The 21725-nt window shown below is 38.5% G+C and overlaps 4 protein-coding genes across 4 annotated transcripts; 2 read left to right on the top strand and 2 right to left on the bottom strand.

The window, feature by feature from the left end:
• Positions 1 to 4467: 4467 nt before the first annotated feature.
• On the bottom strand, positions 4468 to 8303 carry LOC130711801 (isoflavone 4'-O-methyltransferase-like). Its single transcript, XM_057561544.1, has 2 exons — positions 7419 to 8303; positions 4468 to 4941 (listed from the first exon to the last, which is right to left on the bottom strand). Exons 1-2 carry the CDS (start codon positions 8205 to 8207, stop codon positions 4639 to 4641), a joined length of 1092 nt encoding a protein of 363 aa, XP_057417527.1. The 5' UTR covers positions 8208 to 8303; the 3' UTR covers positions 4468 to 4638.
• Positions 8304 to 17698: 9395 nt separating this feature from the next.
• LOC130712214 (uncharacterized) lies at positions 17699 to 18696 on the top strand. Its single transcript, XM_057562051.1, has 2 exons — positions 17699 to 18448; positions 18553 to 18696. Exons 1-2 carry the CDS (start codon positions 17699 to 17701, stop codon positions 18694 to 18696), a joined length of 894 nt encoding a protein of 297 aa, XP_057418034.1.
• Positions 18571 to 19618, top strand: LOC130710255 (uncharacterized). Its single transcript, XM_057559458.1, has 2 exons — positions 18571 to 19226; positions 19300 to 19618. The coding sequence occupies exons 1-2, from the start codon at positions 18715 to 18717 to the stop codon at positions 19616 to 19618; spliced, it is 831 nt and encodes a 276-aa protein (XP_057415441.1). The 5' UTR covers positions 18571 to 18714.
• A 1103-nt stretch (positions 19619 to 20721) lies between these two features.
• LOC130712213 (uncharacterized) lies at positions 20722 to 21235 on the bottom strand. The gene is made up of 2 exons (XM_057562050.1): positions 20984 to 21235; positions 20722 to 20913 (listed from the first exon to the last, which is right to left on the bottom strand). The coding sequence occupies exons 1-2, from the start codon at positions 21233 to 21235 to the stop codon at positions 20722 to 20724; spliced, it is 444 nt and encodes a 147-aa protein (XP_057418033.1).
• Positions 21236 to 21725: the final 490 nt, after the last annotated feature.

Genomic DNA, 21725 nt, shown 5'->3' with positions numbered 1-21725 from the left:
AAATCTTCCTTAGCCGCCTCAACCTTCTTGTCGATCCTATAGTCAATCAATCCCCTTTGACACCGTCTCCATATCCTCCGGCACCAAAAAATCTCATAGGTTACTTGGTGAATCATCTTTCTCGCCTAATAACGTTAAGCGTCCAAACAACTTACAACAAGCAAAAAATTGTTAACTCAAGCAAAACCAGTAAAAAAAATGCCATAACAAGATATTAACATGTGCATCAAAATATTAGTCATCATCAAACCAAAACAACAATTAGGGTTAGAAATCTAGGATGTCATCTATTTGATTCTACCAACAACCAGTCAGAATACCTTGTAAGGTGAGACAATCACATGGGACAACAAACAGTTAGATCGCCACTTCATCAGAACAATGTCAACTAAATTTCTAGCATCAACACCTACTATGCTCAGATGCCATGCAACTACTTTCAGGAGACAAATTTAGTATTTCCTTCCACTCAAGTTAGCGTCAAAAGGAAAAAGCATAGAGTAAAATATTAAACAATTCTTAACGAAATAGAACAAACCATTTCTTCGAGGATCCCCACATGTCCAATGCGCTTGGATGAAGCGCTCCCTTCACAATTGGGGCTAGACACATTGAATTGCTTGTTATGAGTAGCTTCGATGGCAGTGTCAAACCATACACTTTTTCCTCTTCACCTTTAGCTCGGGACACTGTTGTTTTCGCCAACAAACCATTGTGGGATAAAAAGCTGAGGAATCGGGGGAGGATACCGATTTTGGAATGGTGGAGGTTCAAAGTAGAGGCCAATTCAATGGGGGTTATGGGTTTTCCATGGTTGTGTATCGCGTCTGCAGTGCCTAACTCCACCGCAGATTTGAGAGCCATGAAGCTCACAAAATTGTACACGTGTTTGTAGAGACCGATTTGAGCTTGGGACAGTTCACTCTCGTCACTGAAATCCATTTTTTGATATTTTCAATTGAACTTATAAACGTGGTGTTCCCATAAAAAGAACGCAGAATAAGATGGCTTACTGGCTTATTTATGAAGAGGAAGTTTGGGGGGGTGAAGGTTTCTTCTTGGTGAAGAAAAAGATGTTAGGGATTGAAATATGAGAGGGCTGGTGACCATAAGAAATTAATGGGCTAGATTTGTTGTTTAAAGACTGTATGGGATTTAAGCACCTCGATTGCACTGAGTAGTAGAGCGAGAAATCACAAATAAAACACACAACATCTTTGGTCACGTAGTTCGGCCAAATTGCCTACCTCTGCGGCTATAGAGTAGCTATAACTCCTTTGTATTACTTGTGGCATGAAGCATGTGGTACCAAGTACAACTTTTATGGTTACTTTGTTATCCTATTTATAGTGGATTCAATTGATCTCTATTTTACAATAAAATCCTAATAAATCCTATAACAATCCCTTAAAACCTTTTACAATCCACATTAAATCAAATCCTAATAAACTAAAGATTTTAGCCCAAAATAAAATGAGCCAAATCTCAACAATCTCCACCTTGGCGAATTCTGAACTCCCCTATGAAGATCTGCTGCTTTAGTTTCCTGATTCTGATTTCTGGGATTGAACTCCACCTTGCTCAACATCCTATTGCTTCACTCCTCCACCTTGGCATCCACCCACTTCACCTTCCCTGGCGTGGCCATCGCCTCTTGAAAGTAGACAGATCTCCACCTTGTTCCGTGTCTTTCAGATCCGTCGGTTTCTCCTCTCACAACGACTTCTGCAATCCTTGTTGACCTTCCTTCGCAGCGGAAGATATCAGCTGTCGCTATGGTTACTAACCATCGACCCCTCCGCAGAAGTTGCCTGACCGTTACCATGGCTACTAACCATCGGCCCCTCTGCGGAAGTTGTCCAGTCGTTACCATGGTCCTACTAACCATCGGCTCAGATACCACTTGTAGGGGATTCAAGCACCTCGATTGCACTGAGTAGTAGAGCGAGAAATCACAAATAAAACACACAGCATCTTTGGTCACGCTGTTCGGCCAAGTTGCCTACATCTGCGGCTATAGAGTAGCTATAGTTCCTTTGTATTACTTGTGGCATATGAAGCATGTGGTACCAATTACAACTTTTAGGGTTACATTGTTATCCTATTTATAGTGGATTCTATTTATCTCTATTTTACAATAAAATCCTAATAAATCCTATAACAATCCCTTAAAACCTTTTACAATCCACATTAAATCAAATCCTAATAAACTAAAGATTTTAGCCCAAAATACAAATGAGCCAAATCTCAACAATCTTCACCTTGGCGAATTCTGAACTCCCCTATGAAGATCTGCTGCTTTAGTTTCCTGATTCTGATTTCTGGGATTGAACTCCACCTTGCTCAACACCCTGTTGCTTCACTCCTCCACCTTGGCATCCATCCACTTCTCCTTCCCTGGTGTGGCCATCGCCTCTTGAAAGTAGACAGATCTCCACCTTGTTCCGTGTCTTTCTGATCCGTCGGTTTCTCCTCTCACAACAACTTCTGCAATCCTTGTTGACCTCCCTTCGCAGCGGAAGATATCAGCCGTCACTATGGTTACTAACCATCGGCCCCTCCGCAGAAGTTACCCGGCCGTTACCATGGCTACTAACCATCGGCCCCTCTGTGGAAGTTGTCCAGCCGTTACCATGGTCGCACGAACCATCGACTCTGATACCACTTGTAGGGGATTCAAGCACCTCGATTGCACTGAGTAGTGGGAAATCACAGCATCTTTGGTCATGCAGTTCGGCCAAATTGCCTACCTCTGCGGCTATAGAGTAGCTATAGCTCCTTTGTATTACTTGTGGCATGAAGCATGTGGTACCAAGTAAAACTTTTATGGTTACATTGTTATCCTATTTATAGTAGATTCTATTGATCTCTATTTTACAATAAAATCCTAATAAATCCTATAACTTTCCCTTAAAACCTTTTACAATCCACATTAAATCAAATCCTAATAAACTAAAGATTTTAGCCCAAAATACAATGAGTCAAATCTCAACACAGACAAATCAGAGAAGGGAAAGATTGTTTATGCCATTATGGATTTGGTATATGTGAAGTTGATCATAAGTAGCACAAGGAATGAGAGGTTTGAATTATTTCATCCAAAATCTTGGATTTCCCAATGATAAGAGACATTGTTGCTTGAGTTGGTGTCGTTTGGTGCAGCGAAAATATGAAAGCAGAGAAGTAGTCAATAAACACCATCATTTTTATCTTGGTTCACTCTCTGAACAATAGGGATACATCCAGTTCTTGGCTATACAAAGATTTCATTGAGCACAAGTATCAAGGACTTATCCATACAAGAGTCCATGCCTCTTCAGGCATTGCTGGGTATTATTTTTCCACTGCCTCTCCAGGCATTACCGAGTATTTATTTTCCCACTGCCTCTCCAGGCATACCAAGTATTCTCAAGACTTCCCCTTACAAGTATTAGTAAGACTTCTCCTTACTAAGTATTATTAGGACTTTTCCTTACAAAGTATTATTAGGACTTCTCTTAAACAATCTTTCTCAAGATTGTCCACTTCTACCTAGTTCTCTTCTTCTATGAGTGATTGTAGAGACTCTAAGTATATATTTTATGTTCTATTACATGAGAGATTTTGTGAGAGATTTGACTCTTAAGAAAATCTTCTCTTCATGTTGAAGCAGATGGGGATGATGATCTGAAAAAGTGAGCCTGAAGCTTCTTTTCTTTTCGAGCGTAAAAGCTGATTTTGCAAGTCTTCAAATCTTCCCTCTAGAGCTGAAAATTTGTATATCTGCAAAGATATTGGTTTGGTTCACATGCTTCTTTTGGTGAAATCATATTTTTTAGTAGAGCTTTGTCCTATTCTGTCTGCTGAACTGTGGAATTTGATTCATTTATTTTCTGAATATACATTATGATATATGATAGCTGACAACAATTAATTTTCCGTTGGGGAACAATGATCTCTATGCAAAAGCGTATGTTGGGATATCAAGTGTGAGTAAGAAGTCCCACATTGGATGATTAGAAGAGTGAGGAGCACTTTATAAGTGAGAGGACCCATACACCCATTGCCTTAAGGTTTTGAGTGAAAGATGTGGTGTCCAATCCACTTTGGTGTGCTCATGTAAGCTCAATGTGATGATCCCCCGGTTTATCCTCTTGCAGCCCAACAGTGGTATCAGAGTCGGTGGTTAGTGCGATCATAGTGACGGCTCCTTGTGTCGAAAGTCTTCCTAGTAATGGTGGCTAGGCGGCGTGTCCCGTTGAAATAGAGCCAACGGCGGTGCAAGTATTTGGAGGCTTCCGCTAGAGATGGACTCACACTTGAGGGGGAGATTGTTGGGATATCAAGTGTGAGTAAGAAGTCCCACATTGAATGATTAGAAGAGTGAGGAGCACTTTATAAGTGAGAGGACCCATACACCCATTGCCTTATTCTGTCTGCTGAACTGTGCAATTTGATTCATTTATTTTCTGAATACACATTATGATATATGATAGCTGACAACAATTAATTTTCCGTTAAGGAACAATGATCTCTATGCATGCAAAAGCGTAACTTAGAAAATTCATTCCTAATACACAGTAATAAAAAAACAGTACAGATTTGAAGGGCTTAAGTGGAAACTTATTGAAATTGTAGCACACAACAGCTTGTAATTAATTATGGAAAAACTTCAATGAGAGACTTGATGCCACATATGGGGGTAATCTTGTAGCTGCTGAAGCCTGCACCATATATGAGCTCCTCCCATTCTTTCTTCTCTCTTTCTTTTCCATTGAACATACTAAGCAACACCAAGTCATATTTAAGTTTCAATTCAGTCAGTTCTCTGTCATCACTTGTTTCATCAATTAATATTTCTATGATAATCACCTTTCCATCTTTCCCTCTCCCTGAAATAGCTTCTTTGCAATTCTTCAATATCTTTAAGGATTGTTCATCATTCCAGTCATGGAGAACCCACTTCAAAACAAGTAATTAAGATAATTATTGGTACAAAATTTGCAACTTCACTAATAAGCATTTTTGGTTTCACTCTGAAAACCTCTAGAATCAATTATGACGAAAAGCTACAAATTGTAGCTTTGAAATAAGGATTCTATGAAAATAGCAAAGTCTCACGTTAACTAGAGATACAGTTAAGATAACGTCGTATATATGGAAAAAATATACTCACCTCTTGAGCTAGTTTTTGGGTTGAGTTAAACCTTTTAAAATTTTAACATGGTATTAGAGTTTCTATAACCGAACGGTCTAAAGTTCGATAATTGTCGTCCCAATTTTTCTAATAAAAAATGAATTAAAGTAGGGTTAATGTTGAAATTAGTCTCTTAATTATAAGCGAGTTTGATTTTAGTCCCTCTGAGAAAATATGATTTTTAGTGGCGGTCATGTTTACAATTACTGGCGGTTTTGACCACCACTAAAACGTCATTTTTCCTTAGATGGACTAAAATTAAACTCGCTTACAAACCTAGGGACTAATTTCACCATTAACCCTTTAAAGTATATGATAGGTGATCATGTGCCTTCTTCATACTTCAAGCTGAAACGAGCTCTTGCGTAGGGGGTCGTGTTAGAAACATTAATATATCTGGACGGCGGTGGCTGGGTTGTTGAGCTTGTTGGAGGTGGGGGTGAGTTTCTGGGTGGCGGTGGCTGGGTTTGAAGGAGGGAAGGTGGCTTCAAGGTTGTTGGGTTTCATGGTTGGGAAGAAAGGCAGAGGAAGGTTCTACACTTTGGGTTCATTATTTGCTTCTGGTTTAGTTATGCAGAACAAGAAGGAATAATAAGCAAATCATATGATCCCACCAAAAAAATATTGGATCCCTAGCTCTAACCGAAGGGTGAAGGATATTTGGAACACAATTTTTGTCTTAAGCAAGAACGAAGAAGACAATGTCCTCAACATTTTATTGCTCTCATGGCTATTCAATTCATAATGAAGATTTCAGTTTTTTTTAAGTAGTTGTTGACGGCAGATACATGTTGAAGATTAAACCATATACACAAGGTTGTCAGACTCGTGAGTCTAAGTAGACTTGTTTTAGGTAGGTAGACTTGACTCATAGACTACCAAAAATAAAATATTACTAAATATAACCATGTCACATGAAGAACAAATATAAACATATAATTATAAGAGCATCCAAGATCCATTTAATCAAATAAACTCAAAATCCAACTTTATAATAAAGCAATTAAGCAAAGTTTAACAAAGTACCACACCATAAATAGTAAGTACCAAAATAAAGTACATACTCAAAGCACCACAACATAAGCATTAAAGAAAAGTACATAAATAACCAAGAAGCACTAGCAGCAGTACGAGCAATAGTGTTTTGTATATCCAACCCCTGACATTTATGCGATCACTATCCCTTACCAAAAAACATTAATAGAAGATAAGGATTCTTAACAGAAGCAAATGAACAGGGGAGAATAGAGATAAAAAAAAAAATAGAAGCAAAAGAAGGAGAAGAAGCAAAATTAGGGATTTTAATTTTTTTTTAAAAACGTGACTCGCTGACTCGGTCATTGACTCGCGAGTCCACCGAGTCTACCGAGCCTCAGCGAGTCTGAGCCAGAAACAAGGCTGTTGTCGAGTTAACCCGTTTTCCACACCTAGACTCGCGAGTCTACCGAGTCAATGAGTATACTCGCGAGTCTGACAACCATGCATATACATGTTGCTAATGGCGATTTTTTTTGAAGATTATTGTTTTCAAATATGTTGAAGATCTTATGATTTTTTTTGAACTATATGATGAAGTTGTTCTTTTGAATTTAAATTTGGGTTCTTGAACTTTTCTGGATTTTTATGAAAATAAGAGAGAGTGGAAAGGAAAATTTGATAATGAGTTTGAAAGGGTGTTGTGAGAGTGAGTTTTTTTTTTTTGGGGTTTGATGATGAATTTGAAGATCTTCATGTAGATGAATATGATTGAAAAAGGATGAATATGAAGATGATTCAAAATATTGAATTTTTGTGTTTCTTTAATATTGGGGAAATTAGGGCTTTTAATTATTTTATTTTTCTATGTGTAAATGTTTTTTTTTTAATTCCACGTAAGTCTCATTAGTCTGGTCAGTAGGTCATATCATCACTCGTCAGAGCTCCGGGCTCCGGTGAGGACTTGCTCCAAACGTTTTACAATATAGATAACCTTTTGCTATAAAAAATTCCGACGAGGGACCTAGTTCAGACGGCGAGACAAACACATAGGACCAATTTGAGGATTAAGCTAAATAAATATGCAACAACAAATATTTGGCTTAATTGTTTGTTTGATCCCAAACATCCTACAAGCCTTTCATACATGTTTAATTAATCAATCATCCATGATCCACTTACGTACATATCCTAAACTCAACCACCACTTCTCATAATTGAAAATTGAAATCACGGATAAAATGAAATTAATGTTTGATGAACATACCTTCAACAAAACTGCATCTGCAGGAGGGATGGACATGAACATATCTCCAGCAACAAAGTTCAAGTTTTCATCTCCAGACAAGCTAGCCACAACCTGGGGCTGATCAAACACCGTGCACTTAATGTCAGGGAATGCTTCATGGATGAGTTTTGAGATACCCCCTCTTCCCCCTGCCACATCAACAAGAGAAGTCAAACCCTCAAACACATGCATGCCCTCTTTCAAAGCAAGCTTGAACATGTTTGAATCCGCCGCCATAGCCTCCTGAAACATGCTCAGCGTATCAGATTCCGTTTCCTTGTTCAAAAACTCCCAGAAGCTCTCCCCTGTCGCGCTCTCAAACAGGGTGAGATCTTCCTTGTCCTCTGTCAACCATTTTTTCGAGGAGCCCCACATGTCCAACGAGCTTGAATGAAGCGCTCCCTTCACAATTGGAGCTAAACACGTTGAGTTGCTTTTCACCAGAAGCTTCGATGGTGGTGTCAAACCATACGCTGTTTCTTCCTCTGCACCTTCAATTCCTGGCACTGTTGTTCTGGCAAACAAACCGTTGTGAGTTAACAGCCGCAAGAGTCGGTGGAGGACACCGATTTTGGAAGGGTGGAGGTTCAACACGGTGGCCAATTCAAGGAGGGTAATGGGTTTTCCATGGCTGTGGATCGCGTCTGCTATGCCTAATTCCATAGCAGATTTGAGAGCCATGGAACCCACGAAATTGTACACGTGTTTGTAGAGTTCGGTTTGAGCTTGGGACAGTTCACTCTCTTCATTGCTGGTACTGAAATCCATTGTTTGATTTTGTCAATTGAACTTTGATGATTGATTTGTTGCATCGCTGAATGTATATGTTAAACTAGTCTGCAGCTTTGATATGCTTGAAATGTAGAACAGTGTCACAGTGAGTATACTAATGATTAAAGACAGCAATATTCAATCAATTAAAAAATGGCAAATTGCTTGCACCTCCCTTAACATTTATTATTATAACATTCAACATCCCGCTGTTGTTTTAAATGATATACGAACGTCCCCAAATGATAGCTCAAGTGACAAGAGCTACTGGACATATAGGTTGGCTAGAGGAGGTATAGAGATCAATCACCTAGAGGGTGCAATTTATCTTTCCGACATACAAAAATAATAATACGAACTAGGGGAGTTCAATACATTTTAGAAAAATAGATGGACATCAGTGCAATAATGGTATGCTTTGTTTTGACTTTGCTTTTTTTTTTCTACAATCTCTAGACTGGCGGGCTTGCTTGCTCCAGTTTATTTAAGGCTTAAATAAGTTTTTGGTCCCTATACTTTACCTCATTTTTTGCATTGGTCCCTTGTCGGAGTAAATGTGGACAATCGTCTCTGATCTTTGAGGAAATGATTGGTTTTGATTCCTCCTCCTTTTTGGGTCAACACCGGAGCTCCGGTAGCCCATGGCCACGTCGGATTAATGAACTGACGTGAAATTTGTTTTTCTTTTAAATTAAAAAAAACTAATTGATATAAATTTTTTTGAAATGTAATTTATTTAAATTTAATTCCTAATCAAATCTTTAATTTTAGTCATAAATTTTTTAACTCTAATCCTTCTTCATCATCTTCACCATCTGCTTATAACAAAAAATCACCTTCACCATTTTCATTCATCACTTCAACAAAACCCGTAAAATAAACTCTAATCCTCAGAAAATAAAACTCAAATATATTTTTAGGGGAAAAATAATCCAACTAAAGGAGAAAATCTGAGTTTTTAAGCATAAGGGGTTGAAGATGGAACAAGATGATGGAGGTTGAAGATGATTGGGGTTGAAGAAGGAACAAGATGAAAGATGGTTGATTATTTTTTATTTATTTTGGTTCCTTAGGTTTTTTAATAATTTAAATGAAATAAAAATCCACATGGCCTCATTAATTTGACGTGGTCATGCCACATGGGTCACCGGAGCTTCGGTGTTGACCCAAAATGAGGAAAGGACAAAAACCAATTATTTCCTCAAAGATTAAGGACGATTGTCCACAATTACTCAAGCGAGGAACCTATGCCAAAAGTGAGATAAAGTATAGGAACCAAAAACTTATTTAAGCATTTATTTAATAACAACTTCAACCATCCATGTGGGAAGGCTTGGGCGCACATGGTGGATTATTCATGGCAATTAGATGTGAACACAAATTAATAACGACAAAACTTTAATTGTCACAATTTTTTATTTTTTAAAACAAATTGCTGGCAACAGCATTATTGGCGCTAAACAATTGCCACCAAACAAAAAAAATTCTGTCATAGTGACAGAACATTGTCAACGAGGAAAAGATTGATTAAAGAGGATATTTCATCCTTTAGTAGTGTTGCAGCATTCAAATTTTGAAAATCAATGTAAACTCTTAGCTTCCCATTTTTTTTTTCACAACTAGAACTATGTTACACTACTACAGAAATGACATTTTGTCACGCCTCTATTGTCACGGTTATAGGCGAAACCGTGATAATAGAGCAATTACCACGGTTATAAAAGGAACCGTGGTAATAGGTAACAATATTTTATTAATTTTTTTATGGACCGTGACAATAGAGAACTTTACTCTTCAAATTTTTTCAGAATTTTTCCTAAACCCTCTCTCCCACTCGATCTCCCACTCTCCCACTCGATCTCCCACTCTCCATCGACCCGTTCCCTATCTACCACCGCCGCTGCTCTCTTCTTCCTCCGATCGTAACCCTTCAAATCCCTAACCCTTTGGCTAGCTCTACCTCTCCCTCGCCGGCGGCAACGTCCGCGTCCTCATCATCGATCCCCTTCCCCGATGAACATGCCCCTGCCGTCGACGACGACCTGAAGCCTCCCCTGCAGCGGCGATCCAGAACCCGCAGATCGAGGAACTCGTCGTTGCTCCGCACTGCCGTTAGGTTCGCGAAATCCGAGCACCACAAAGGTGAGGGGAACGACATGGCGGCGGTGGCGGAGAAGGAGAAGAAGGAGTGGAGCGAAGAGGATGTTGAGGTTTGAAGAAGCAGATGACGAAGCATCCCGTGTGGAAACCTGGACAGCGGGAAGCGATGCAGCCTTCATTGTACAACACAGGGTGGACAACATGATCTGGGAGAAGAGAAGCGACGATTCTGAAAGGAATTCTGGAAATCCAAGGCTGCTTGTGTGAAAAGAGTTGCAGAATTGAAGAAAGGGTTTCATAATGCAAAAGCTGCTTCCTAATGGTAAATGCACTTTTGATTTTTGTCAAATTCATTGCATGTTTGGTTATTTTGTCAACATTATTTTGTCAGTTCTAACTTTTTGACTCATCTACCTGCAACTGAAGGGAAAATCAGAGTTAGAGCTTGGAGCAGACATTGAAATATTTACAGGTCAGCATTGGTTTTGGGTTGACAATGATTCATTAGCAACTTGGCATGAATCTGCCAGTCTAATGTAGTTTATGTTCTTTCATAGTTATAGTTTGTTGTCAGCATATGCTTTATCAATTCTTGATCTCTTGCCAAGCACCACATGGATCTTTAGAGAAATTGAAGTTTAACATGGTTTACAATGTATGTCTTAACAATATCTGAACCTTTTTCTTTTTGCAGGTCATAAAGATTAGAGAAATTGTTGGCTTGAAGTTAAAAAGGAGAAGAAAAAAACTAGATTTTGTGGTAAGTATTTGTCCAATTTGTGGCTTGGTGTGTATTGTGGTATCATTGCATCATTTAGAATCTTTTGAACCTGATTCTTTCTTGTGCTCATTTTTGCAACTACCAGGTTGAGCAGAGCTGCATCAATTGTGGTGTTTGCATGGGCAAGTACTTCAGTGAGACATGTAAACTCAATGATGATGATGTAAGTGATTCATCTTGGAACAAAGGAATTTTGTGTTTGTGTGTGTGTGTGAGAGAGAGAGAGAGAGATGGTCATAAGTTGGTGTCTGTTCTCTCTATAAATGTAGCATGTAGTTTGGTGATGGGTTATAAGAATTGTTAAATCATCCAGGTTTCCGTTATGCAACATGTTTTGTTGCATAAAGACTCCCAAACTAAAGACTCCCAAAAGACTCAGCCACCCCTCCTTCCCCTCAGCCACCCCTCCCTTCCCCTAAAGACTCCCAAACACACCCTAAGAGACCAATATTAGGGGGGAAAACAGCTTGGAGGACCAAATCCAAATCAAGTAAACTATAGGAACTATTTAACCTAAAAAAATCAAGCGTTCGGAAGTCTTGCTGAGACTCCAGACACATTTGGAAATGGGTTAGGGTAGGTTGTAGCATTGTTGATGAATAGAACATTGGCTTATAAATTATAATTCATCAGCAATTCAGTTCAATAATCTCTGCATTCCTTCCACATATCATTACAGCTAGTTTAGTTAGCGGATGCCGCACCAGTGCATCACCAACTCAATCAGTAACATACAGTCAGTTCTAGTTAGTTTAATAATCAGATGATTAGCCTAATTGATTCACTTCACATGATTAGAGGATGTCTTTTGGTTTGTATTCTTTGGGATGGAGTACCCCTAGTACTCCATATTAATCCAATTTTGCTTACCCATAAAAAAAGAACATGTTTGAAAAGTTTATGATGTTATCTGACCTGAATTGCTTGGCCTGGTCTTGATGATTTATTATGAATTGTTGTCCTGCACCTTCTTTGAGTGCTGATTTTTTTTGTGTAACTGTATTGCTATTTTCATTGTAAATTCCCACTTGTTCTTTTCTTTTTTGCTTGTGTATTTGCCTAATTTTAATTACTCTTGTTTATTTTGAAGGATTAGAATTGCAATCAGTGTATCCTGCTTGGGAATCGGAAAATTGCAGAGGAGCAAGTGCCACGGCTGGAGCTCATAGTCATAGGCAAAGTTACTTGGTTGATTTGTTGTATCAATTTGTCAAAAAGGTATTTTGTTTTACATCTTTGCTTTGTTTTTCCTTGCCTTACCTTCATTTCAGCTTGATTTGTTTTTCCTTGCTTTGTATCAATTAAGTGAGTTTTGACATATGGTTCAGAATTTAAGCTGCATATGTATACATAAAAGCTAAGTTCCTGTGAGCAAAAGAGATAACTGTGTACAGTACATGTTGACAAATAGAAATAGAGAACTAATTGAGACCAGGTCAATGGAGGCTTATCATGTGTAGTTTACTTCTATGTCTATTGTTTGATTTGTGTCACCTTGTGTTTGGTTATCTCATTTATATGAGCTCATGACAACATATGTACCCATAAAAGCTAAGCTCCGGTGAGCAAAAGAGATAACAGCTCATGTTTACGGGCATCTTGTTCTGCGTAGGACTTTTGTTCTCTTTCTCTATTTTTTTTTTTTTTTTTGAATGAGTCTCAACGCTGTATGAATTTGAAATATGTGCTATTTAATATGTGGTTGCGGAGTCACTTTTCAGGGTTGGTAGGCCTTATTAGTTATAATCCTGAACCTCTTAGACATTGTTATTTGAAATGATTGAATGAGCTGTTATTTAACATGATATTAATTCAAGTTGTCGAGCAGAATCTTCTTGTTGCCAATAAAATGCATACTGGAGATCTGATCTGAATAATTACAACTTGTGAAAGGTTAATAGGGAGTCTAATAAACTTTTCTATTTTTGACCAACATGATTCTTGAGCACCCACAATCTAAAAAATCAATTTAGTGTCCTGTACCACCCATTCTGTCGTTTCTGCTTTTAATTGCTTGCTAGAAATACAAATTCATTTCCTTAAGAAAATCAGTTCTGATCATCGATCTGAGCTTATATTTGTTTAAAATTTTAGTAAAATAGAACTCAAAATATGACATGAAAATAGCAATATTGGGTGTTGGAATGCAGTAATATTGGGTGTTGGTTGTGATTAATGCCACTACTTGATTTATTAATATTATAATTTAACATGTCTTGCTTGTAGGGCACATTGGGTGTTGGTTGTGATTAATGCCACTACAGGGACCTTATTTTACTTGGATCCTATACATGGTAGTTTGAATCAACGCAAAGTCATGAAAGAGATGTTTGATAAGTAAGCTTATATAGATCTACTTGCTATGTTAGTCATGCTATTCAAATATTTAATCATGAGTTTTTCATTCAATTTGTTAGTGCAATGATGATCTACCGTGCTAATTGCAATGACAAGAGGATTACATGGTCCAAAGCCAAATGGAATACTATAAAGGTATACATATTTACATAACTGAAAACAATTAGATCTACCAAATCACTGATATATATTATATTTGTTTTTTGTAGTGCCCTGCTCAAACAAATGATATAGATTGCAGGTACTATGTACTAAGCTTTCTAAAGGAGATAATTGCGCACAAAAAATCTACAATTCCACAAGCGGTATGAAACTTTGACTAAATTCTTAATTTTTCTTAATTTTAAGTGTGACTCTAAATTTTGTTACTTTTACCATCATTTTGCAGTACTTCTCCGATTGTCAATTTGGCTTCTATGATGGGGATCAACTAAATGAAATTAAAGAAGAGTGGGCTACTTATGTGTTAAAGAATTTTGCCTAGTGTGGGCTATTTGGTTTAATTCCTTGTGAGAGTATGGACTACTTATGGTTAGGAACTGTACTGCATGTTTTTTGAGAGTATTTGGTTCAAACAGTGTACTGTACTGGCTAGTGTGGGCTATTTGGTTTAATTCCTTGTGAGAGTATGTTCTCAATAACAATTAGTATTGTTTTCTTATTCAAGGTCGGAATATTTGAGTAATTTGGCTAGAATATCTGAATGTTGGTGATTTTATGCAATTTATTTTTCAATATAAACGTACTAAAATTTATGCACAGCCAGGAAAAAAAATTCAAAAAATCAGTAGCTATTTCGCAGAATATGACCTATTGTCACGGTTAAAACCGTGGCAATAGAGGCCACCTATTGCCACGGTTACGTACTTAACCGTGACAATAGGTGGAATCTATTGTCACGGTTAAGTACGTAACCGTGGCAATAGATGGCCTCTATTGCCACGGTTAAGGACGTAACCGTGACAATAGAAGGAACCTATTGTCACGGTTACGATTTACTAACCGCGATAACAGGTGAGTCAATTGTCACGGTTCCGCCTATAACCGTGACAATTGAGCAATTGTCACACCTTCTATCGTCACGGTTAAACCGTGACGAATGGGCGGTTTTAACCGTGACGAAAGGCCTTTTCTGTAGTAGTGTTAGCAAGCCAATCCACATATATATCTGGATGTGTCTGGATGAACATGTCCAACTGTCATTTGAGCGTACTATACAAGTATGGATTATATCTTCAATGACCTTATACTTTCTGTGTACTCGGCATTTACCGTACCAAATTACGTACTATATTGTTTTAGACGATGAATTCTTCAAGTTGAGTGTAGTCTGATGAGTTTGTATGTACTGGGGTTCATTGAGATCCTTTTGCATGTAGATGATTTGATTATGTAGCATTCTAAGACAATAAAGCTTTTGTATTTTGAATTAGAGCTTGTATTTTCGTTTGCTTGGGTTGTTTTCAAGTTTTTGTACTGAGCTTTGAGTTTTCTTCTTTCTGTTGCTTAATCTTGTAGACGTTTCCTCAAATGATATCATGACTATGTAGATCTTGCTTCTTTGATCTCTTCATGTGATGCTTTGTATGATATTGGATAGACACTGAAGCTTGTACATCTTTTGTCATTGAGCTTTTCTTTCTTTCTTGTCATCTGAGTATGTAATTAAGACTTTGAATGACATAAGATCATTAAATTTTATATCTTTACTTCTTGTTATCATCAAAAATAAGACCAGGGAATGAAAGAAGACTTGGCAAGCATAGCTCCAAATATCTCAAAACAGCTTCCCTCAGAGTCTGTAATATATATGTTCCAATAGCAAAAGATATGAAAAATATGTTAAAAATTGTGTTTCAAGTGACTTTGTTCGTGGACCGGCACTATCTCGCCCAACAGTGGTGAGATTGCGCCCAAACCGACAAAAAAACTTAAAATGCTAAATTGGACGAGATCGCGCCGATGAAGCAACATCATTTCACCCATGGAGCACCGCGATCTCACTCAGTTTGACAGAGAGGATTGCATCTTCGATCATCAAACCTTACTCCGGCGCGATCTCACTTATTGTCACATAGACTGGACCTTCTGTAACATCTCTGATGTCACCTACTTAAATAATGTCTAGGTAAAGTGATAACTAAATGTTTATAATTGAAATAAAGTGAATATTTAGGTTTAGAATAAATTTTAGGCTTAATAGCACTTTTGGTCCCCCACGTTTCAAAAACGTGTAAAAAGAGTCCCCCACGTTTAAAAATAGCATAATGGTACCTCGACGTTAATCTCCGTTAGCAGTTTTGGTCCCCCACCTCATTTCCGTTAGAAACTTAACGTTTTTTGTCTGACATGGCGTTTTTTTTCTGATGTGGCATCAGACTAGGAGAGAGACAGGTTTAGGAGGGGAAATTAACACGTGAGAATCACGTGAGCTTCTCCCCAACCTTAATTAATCCATTCCCAATTTTTAACCTAGTTCCCAAATTACACAGAGAGTATCGCAACGGTGACGACCAAATCGAGAGGAACGAAGGCCGGTGGTCGTGAGGGAACTGTGATTGCGAGTGTAAGGGAACGAAGGCCGGTGGTCGTGAGGGAACGAAGGCCGATGGTCGAGAGGAACGAAGGCCGGTGGTCGTGACGGTTTCTGGGTAAGAAGGTCATTGGTGGTGAGAAGCTGGTCTGGAGGCAAAATCGAGAGGAAGGAAATGGCGACCGACAAAAAAGGTGCGTCGAAGAAGACCCCTCGTAGGCAAAAGAAGAAAACTCCGACAAAAGAGACGGTGGTCCCAGAGACGATGGTCCCAGAGAAGATGGTCCCAGAGAAAACTCCATTTTCAAAATTGGATTTTTGGTTCAACGGAGATTTTCCCGCAAACTATGTTTCCAGGTATATATTTTATCCATGTCTCTATCTTGTGAGTCATGGTTGTTGAAGGATTTCAGTGCATTGATGTCTGTTATTTAATTCATAAGTATGTTTGGTATATTATTCAATTGAATCCTACTTTTTTAATGGCTTCCTTGTCTGGTTTGTGCTTGCATGTGGTCCACGAGATTCCCTTTTCCACTAAAGTGTATTGTACTATATTGTGTTGTCTATTCCGCAGGCCTACTGTTCCCCATAGGATAACCATGAGTGTGTATCATGGGGGTGAATTGACATTTGACCCAACTATGCCCTATCCAAGTGGGCTTTGCGAAGTCTGGCATCCGTATGATGTGGATCTCCTTTCATCCATTGAATTGGGTAAGATCGTAAAATACCTGGGATATGCCAGGTTCAAATGTTTGTGGTATAGGCATGTTCAAAGTGATGGGTCTGTCAGCTTTAATCCACTTTCCAATGATGAAGATGTTAGACAATTCATTGAAGATGTTAAAGATAGAGCTGAAGTTGATCTATATGTTGAACACATAGTGGAAGAGGCAGATATTGTTCCTCTAATTGCTTACAAGAGTGCTGAAAATATTCCTGATGTGTTGCAAGTTGATTCTGATAGTGATTATGAGGTATTGCTAGACAAGGAAACTGAGGCAGTTCAAGAGAAGGAACCTGAGGCTAAGGGACTTCAAGACAAGGAACCTGAGGTTGTTCAAGACAAGGAACCTGAGGTTGTACAAGACATTGATGAAGTGCATGACAAGGAGCCTGATTCAGTGCAAGACAAACAGATTGATGCTGAGGTAATTAAATTATCCCTTAAATTTTGTTTTTTTAAGTTCTGAATTTAAGTTAGCCTTTAATTTATCATGAAAAATAGATTGATTGTAAGTTGTGTTTCAGGATAATCCTCATGTTCTTGTAAATGAAAATGACAAGGGGATAGATAAAGGAAAAAGAAAGGCCAGTGAGGCACTTGTCAATGATGATGATGAGTATTCTGATACTGAATTTGATCCAGATAAAGAAGAGGTACCCTCTGATGTTTCAATGGATGACAGTGACTATGAAGAAGATTGGGATTGGCTATGTGTGCTTCCTAAAGAGTCTCTGCTGAATATATCTGAGGCCACTCCAGATCCCAGTTTTGCAGAAGGGTCTACTGAGCCATGTACTCAAGCTGTGAATGAGTCAAGGAACCTTGAGCCTAGTACATTTGCAGACTTTGAAGATGAGGATGGTGACTCAGAGGACTTAGAAAGTCCAGCAGAGAGTGATGATTAAGGACATTCTACAAGGAAATATCCTAAGTTCAAGGCTACTGAAGATGGGGAGTTGGTCCACTTTGAGCTGGGTTTGACTTTCATGAATAAAGATTTGTTTAAGGATGCTGTCAAGGATTTTGCACTGCAAACCAAGAAGAATCTGACCATTTTTAAAAATGATAAAAAGAGGGTGGTAGTTAAATGTGTTGAGGAATGTCCATTCTATCTGAGAATTAGCAAGACTCCCTCAAGGCCTATCTGGCAAATTGTAAGCTTTTCTAACACTCACAATTGCTGCAGGACTGCTACTAATAGGCAGGCAAAGACAGTTTGGCTTGCTAAGAAGTTTATGCAAATTCTAAGACACACTCCAGATCTGAAGGTGACTGGCTTGATAGAGGAGGCAAGGGTTAGGTGGGGCATTGTGATAGGGAGGTTCAAGGCATATAGAGCAAAGGTGAAAAGTCTGGAGATGTTGCATGGTGCAAGTATGGAGCAATACAGTCACCTGAGGAACTATGTTGCTGAGTTGCTGAGAAGTAATCCTGGGTCGACAGTCATAATAAAATCAACAGTGGGAGTACATGGCCCAGTCTTTGAGAGGATCTACATCTTCTTTGAAGCTACGAAGACTGCATTTGCCAAGCATTGTAGACCCTTAATTGGGTTGGATGGTTGTTTCCTTAAGGGACTCTATGGTGGTCAACTTCTCTCAGCAGTAGGCAAAGATGGAAATAACCAAATGTTTCCAATTGCATTTGCAGTTGTAGAAGCTGAAACTAGGGACTCCTGGACCTGGTTCTTGAACCTTCTTTTACATGATCTGAATTGTGTTAAACCGCAGAATTGGGCATTCATCTCTGACCAGCAGAAAATAATAATTTTGTGTAGATATTTTTCCTTTTATCCTTTTTAAAATATGTTCTGTTGTTTAATTATACTGTATTGTGATAGGGATTGGTGCCTGCTATTGCTGATTTGGGTCCAGACACTGAACACAGGTTGTGTGTGAAGCACTTATATGGCAATTTCAGGAAGAGGTTCCCAGGTGAAGAGTTGAAGAATACTTTATGGTCTGCTGCAAGGGCTAGCACATAACCAGAATGGAAAAAAGCTATGGATAACTTGAAAGAATTGAATCAGGATGCTTGGCTGGAAATGATGCATGTGCCTCCAAAAATGTGGACAAGATCAGCTTATAGCCCACACACACACTGTGATCTCCAAGTTAACAACATGTGTGAGGCATTTAATAGGTCAATCTTGGAGCATAGAGACAAGCCTATTATCACTTTGCTCGAGGGGATCAAATTTTACCTCACTAATCGCATTGTCAAGCAGAAAGATCTAATGCTTAGATGGAGGAATAGTCAGTTGTGCCCTATGATTCAGCAAAAACTTAATACTGTGAAGGACCATTCACACAGTTGGAGACCTAACTGGAATGGTGATATTGGTGATGGACTATTTGAAGTTCAAAGGGACAATGATAAGTATGCGGTGAATCTAGTGCAGAGGACATGTGCTTGTAGGAGATGGGATCTGACTGGGATTCCCTGTGTGCATGTTGTGGCTTGTATGTGGTATAATAACCACATACCAGAGAATTATGTGGACATTTCATACAAGTAAGTAACATTTTGTTTAGTTAAGTATTACTGAATTTGTTTTCTTTATTAATGCTTCAATTATGTTTTTCAGGAGGTTCACTTTTCTGAATACATATTCCCACATAATCCTCCCAAACAATGGGCCCAAATTATGGCCAGATGTGGAAGCACCACCTCTGAATCCCCCCTATGTGAGGAGGGCCCCAGGAAGGCCCAAAAAACAGAGGAACAAAAGAAATGATGAGCCTAGGAACCCTACTAGGATGAGGAGGATTAGTTCAACTGTGAGATGTAGAAGGTGTGGAGAGCCTGGACACAATAAGAGAACCTGTAGAGGCAAAACAGCAGTTAATATAACTATCCCAGTTGGAGGGAATCAGGTAAACAAATTGTTTATAAGCTGTGAATGACATTGTGTTTAAGTTGTGAATTAAATTGTTTATAAGTTGTGAATGACATTGTGTTTAAGTTGTGAATTAAATTGTTTATAAGCTGTGAATAAAATTGTGCTCAAGTTGTGAATGGCATTGTGCTTATGTTTGGCTGCCTTTATGTTTCAGGATAATCCTCAGGTTCTTCAACCTGAACAGAGAAGTAGTGCTGGAAGAAATGGTAGGAAGGCATTTCCTTCAGGGCCTGGTGAAACCTCCTCATCTCAAGCACAGGCTCCTGCAGCTTCCCAACCCCCTGCTCCAGCTACACCTGTTACCACTTCCCAACCACCAACTGCTGGAGCATCATCTCAGCCCCAACAAACTGGAACTGCCACTTCATCTCATGCCAATGCTTCTGCTTCAGGAACTCAACCTGCACCAAGGAAGAGAGGAAAAAAGAGGAACTTACAAGCTACCCAGTAGTGTTTTGTTTGTAATAGTTGGATTAGGAACTATTTTGTGTACTGAATTAGGTCATTTTCGCTTGTAATGAACCTATTGGAATCACTTATGTTTTGAGGGTGTCATTGCTGGTGTTTTGGATGGTACAAGTTTAGAATGATGGCTAGAATGATATTTTGTAGGTCATTTTCAGTTGTAATGAACCAATTTGGCTAACTTTGGATGGTATTTAGCCTGTTATTTATGTGAACCTATTTGGATGGTATTTATGGTCAACAACATTACTTGCATTGAAACAGGTTTATTTTGGATGATATTTATGTTAACATGTATGCTTTTGTTAATTCCCTTCCATTTCTTACATTGAAACAAGGTTATTTTGGATGGTATTTATGTTAGCCTTATGTTAACATGTATGCATTGAATCATATATTATGTTAGCCTTTAACTTCTAGCATTGAATCAGAAACATTACTTGCATCATCAACTAAGTCATGCTTTTTTGGTTCACAGGATCCAACTAAATCAGAGACATTACTTGCATCAACATAAACATCAACTTTTCATTACTTGCATCAACATTAACACCATCTTTTCATAACTTGCATCAAAAAGGGTTACATTAAGTCATCATCAGAAACATTACATTAAGTCTTCAACTATGAGCCCTAGGATCTCTACTTCCTTACATAAGCTACAAACAACACAAAGTTCAGAAACAATGCCATTATCAAGCAAGCAACCAAGATTCTCTCTTTCTTCTTCAACTCCTCATTCTTCTTTGTTAAGACAACGATCATCTTCTTCTCCCTATCATTGACATCAGCATCATGCCATTGAAAGAAGTTGCAGATCTTATTACGATGAACCTGCACATGAATTAGACAAATTAGATTGAGGGAGGAAGTAAATGGGAGCTCTTTCAGTCACCTTTCATACCTCAAATAGCCCACAACCGTAGAATCTTCTGCCACGATTCACTCCAGTCCATGTCGTCACCAGTGGGCTTTCAACACCACAATCACACAACACAACTCTTCGCCTCATCTCAGAACCAGTGGAGGTTGAAGTCATGTCGCGATACACAGCACTTCCATGGGAATCATCATCTCTTCTTCGTGATTCATGTACCCTACGACGCGAATGGGCATCGAAATTCCAGGAATTAGGTGTGGCTCCAGAACCTCCCATGGTTAGGGTTCGCAAATTGGGGATTTGGGGAGAAGAACACGACTCTCTGTGTAATTTGGGAACTAGGTTAAAAATTGGGAATGGATTAATTAAGGTTGGGGAGAAGCTCACGTGATTCTCACGTGTTAATTTCCCCTCCTAAACCTGTTTCTCTCCTAGTCTGATGCCACATCAGAAAAAAAACGCCATGTCAGACAAAAAACGTTAAGTTTCTAACGGAAATGAGGTGGGGGACCAAAACTGCTAACGGAGATTAACGTCGAGGTACCATTATGCTATTTTTAAACGTGGGGGACTCTTTTTACACGTTTTTGAAACGTGGGGGACTCTAATTTCCCCTAATTTATTAATGGTTAGAAAATGAAATAAAAGAAAAATGAAAAAAAATGAAAGATTAAAATTATACTTAGTTCCTTAATCACTTAAACTTGTTCAAAGTAATCTCAAGTTACATTTTATAATCCCATAAAGCTTCTCATAATATTTAGGA

Source organism: Lotus japonicus, chromosome 4 (assembly GCF_012489685.1).
Source record: "Lotus japonicus ecotype B-129 chromosome 4, LjGifu_v1.2".
NCBI lineage: Eukaryota > Viridiplantae > Streptophyta > Magnoliopsida > Fabales > Fabaceae > Lotus > Lotus japonicus.
Note: the sequence above shows the minus strand (reverse complement) of the source record. Positions and strands in the feature narration are given on the sequence as shown.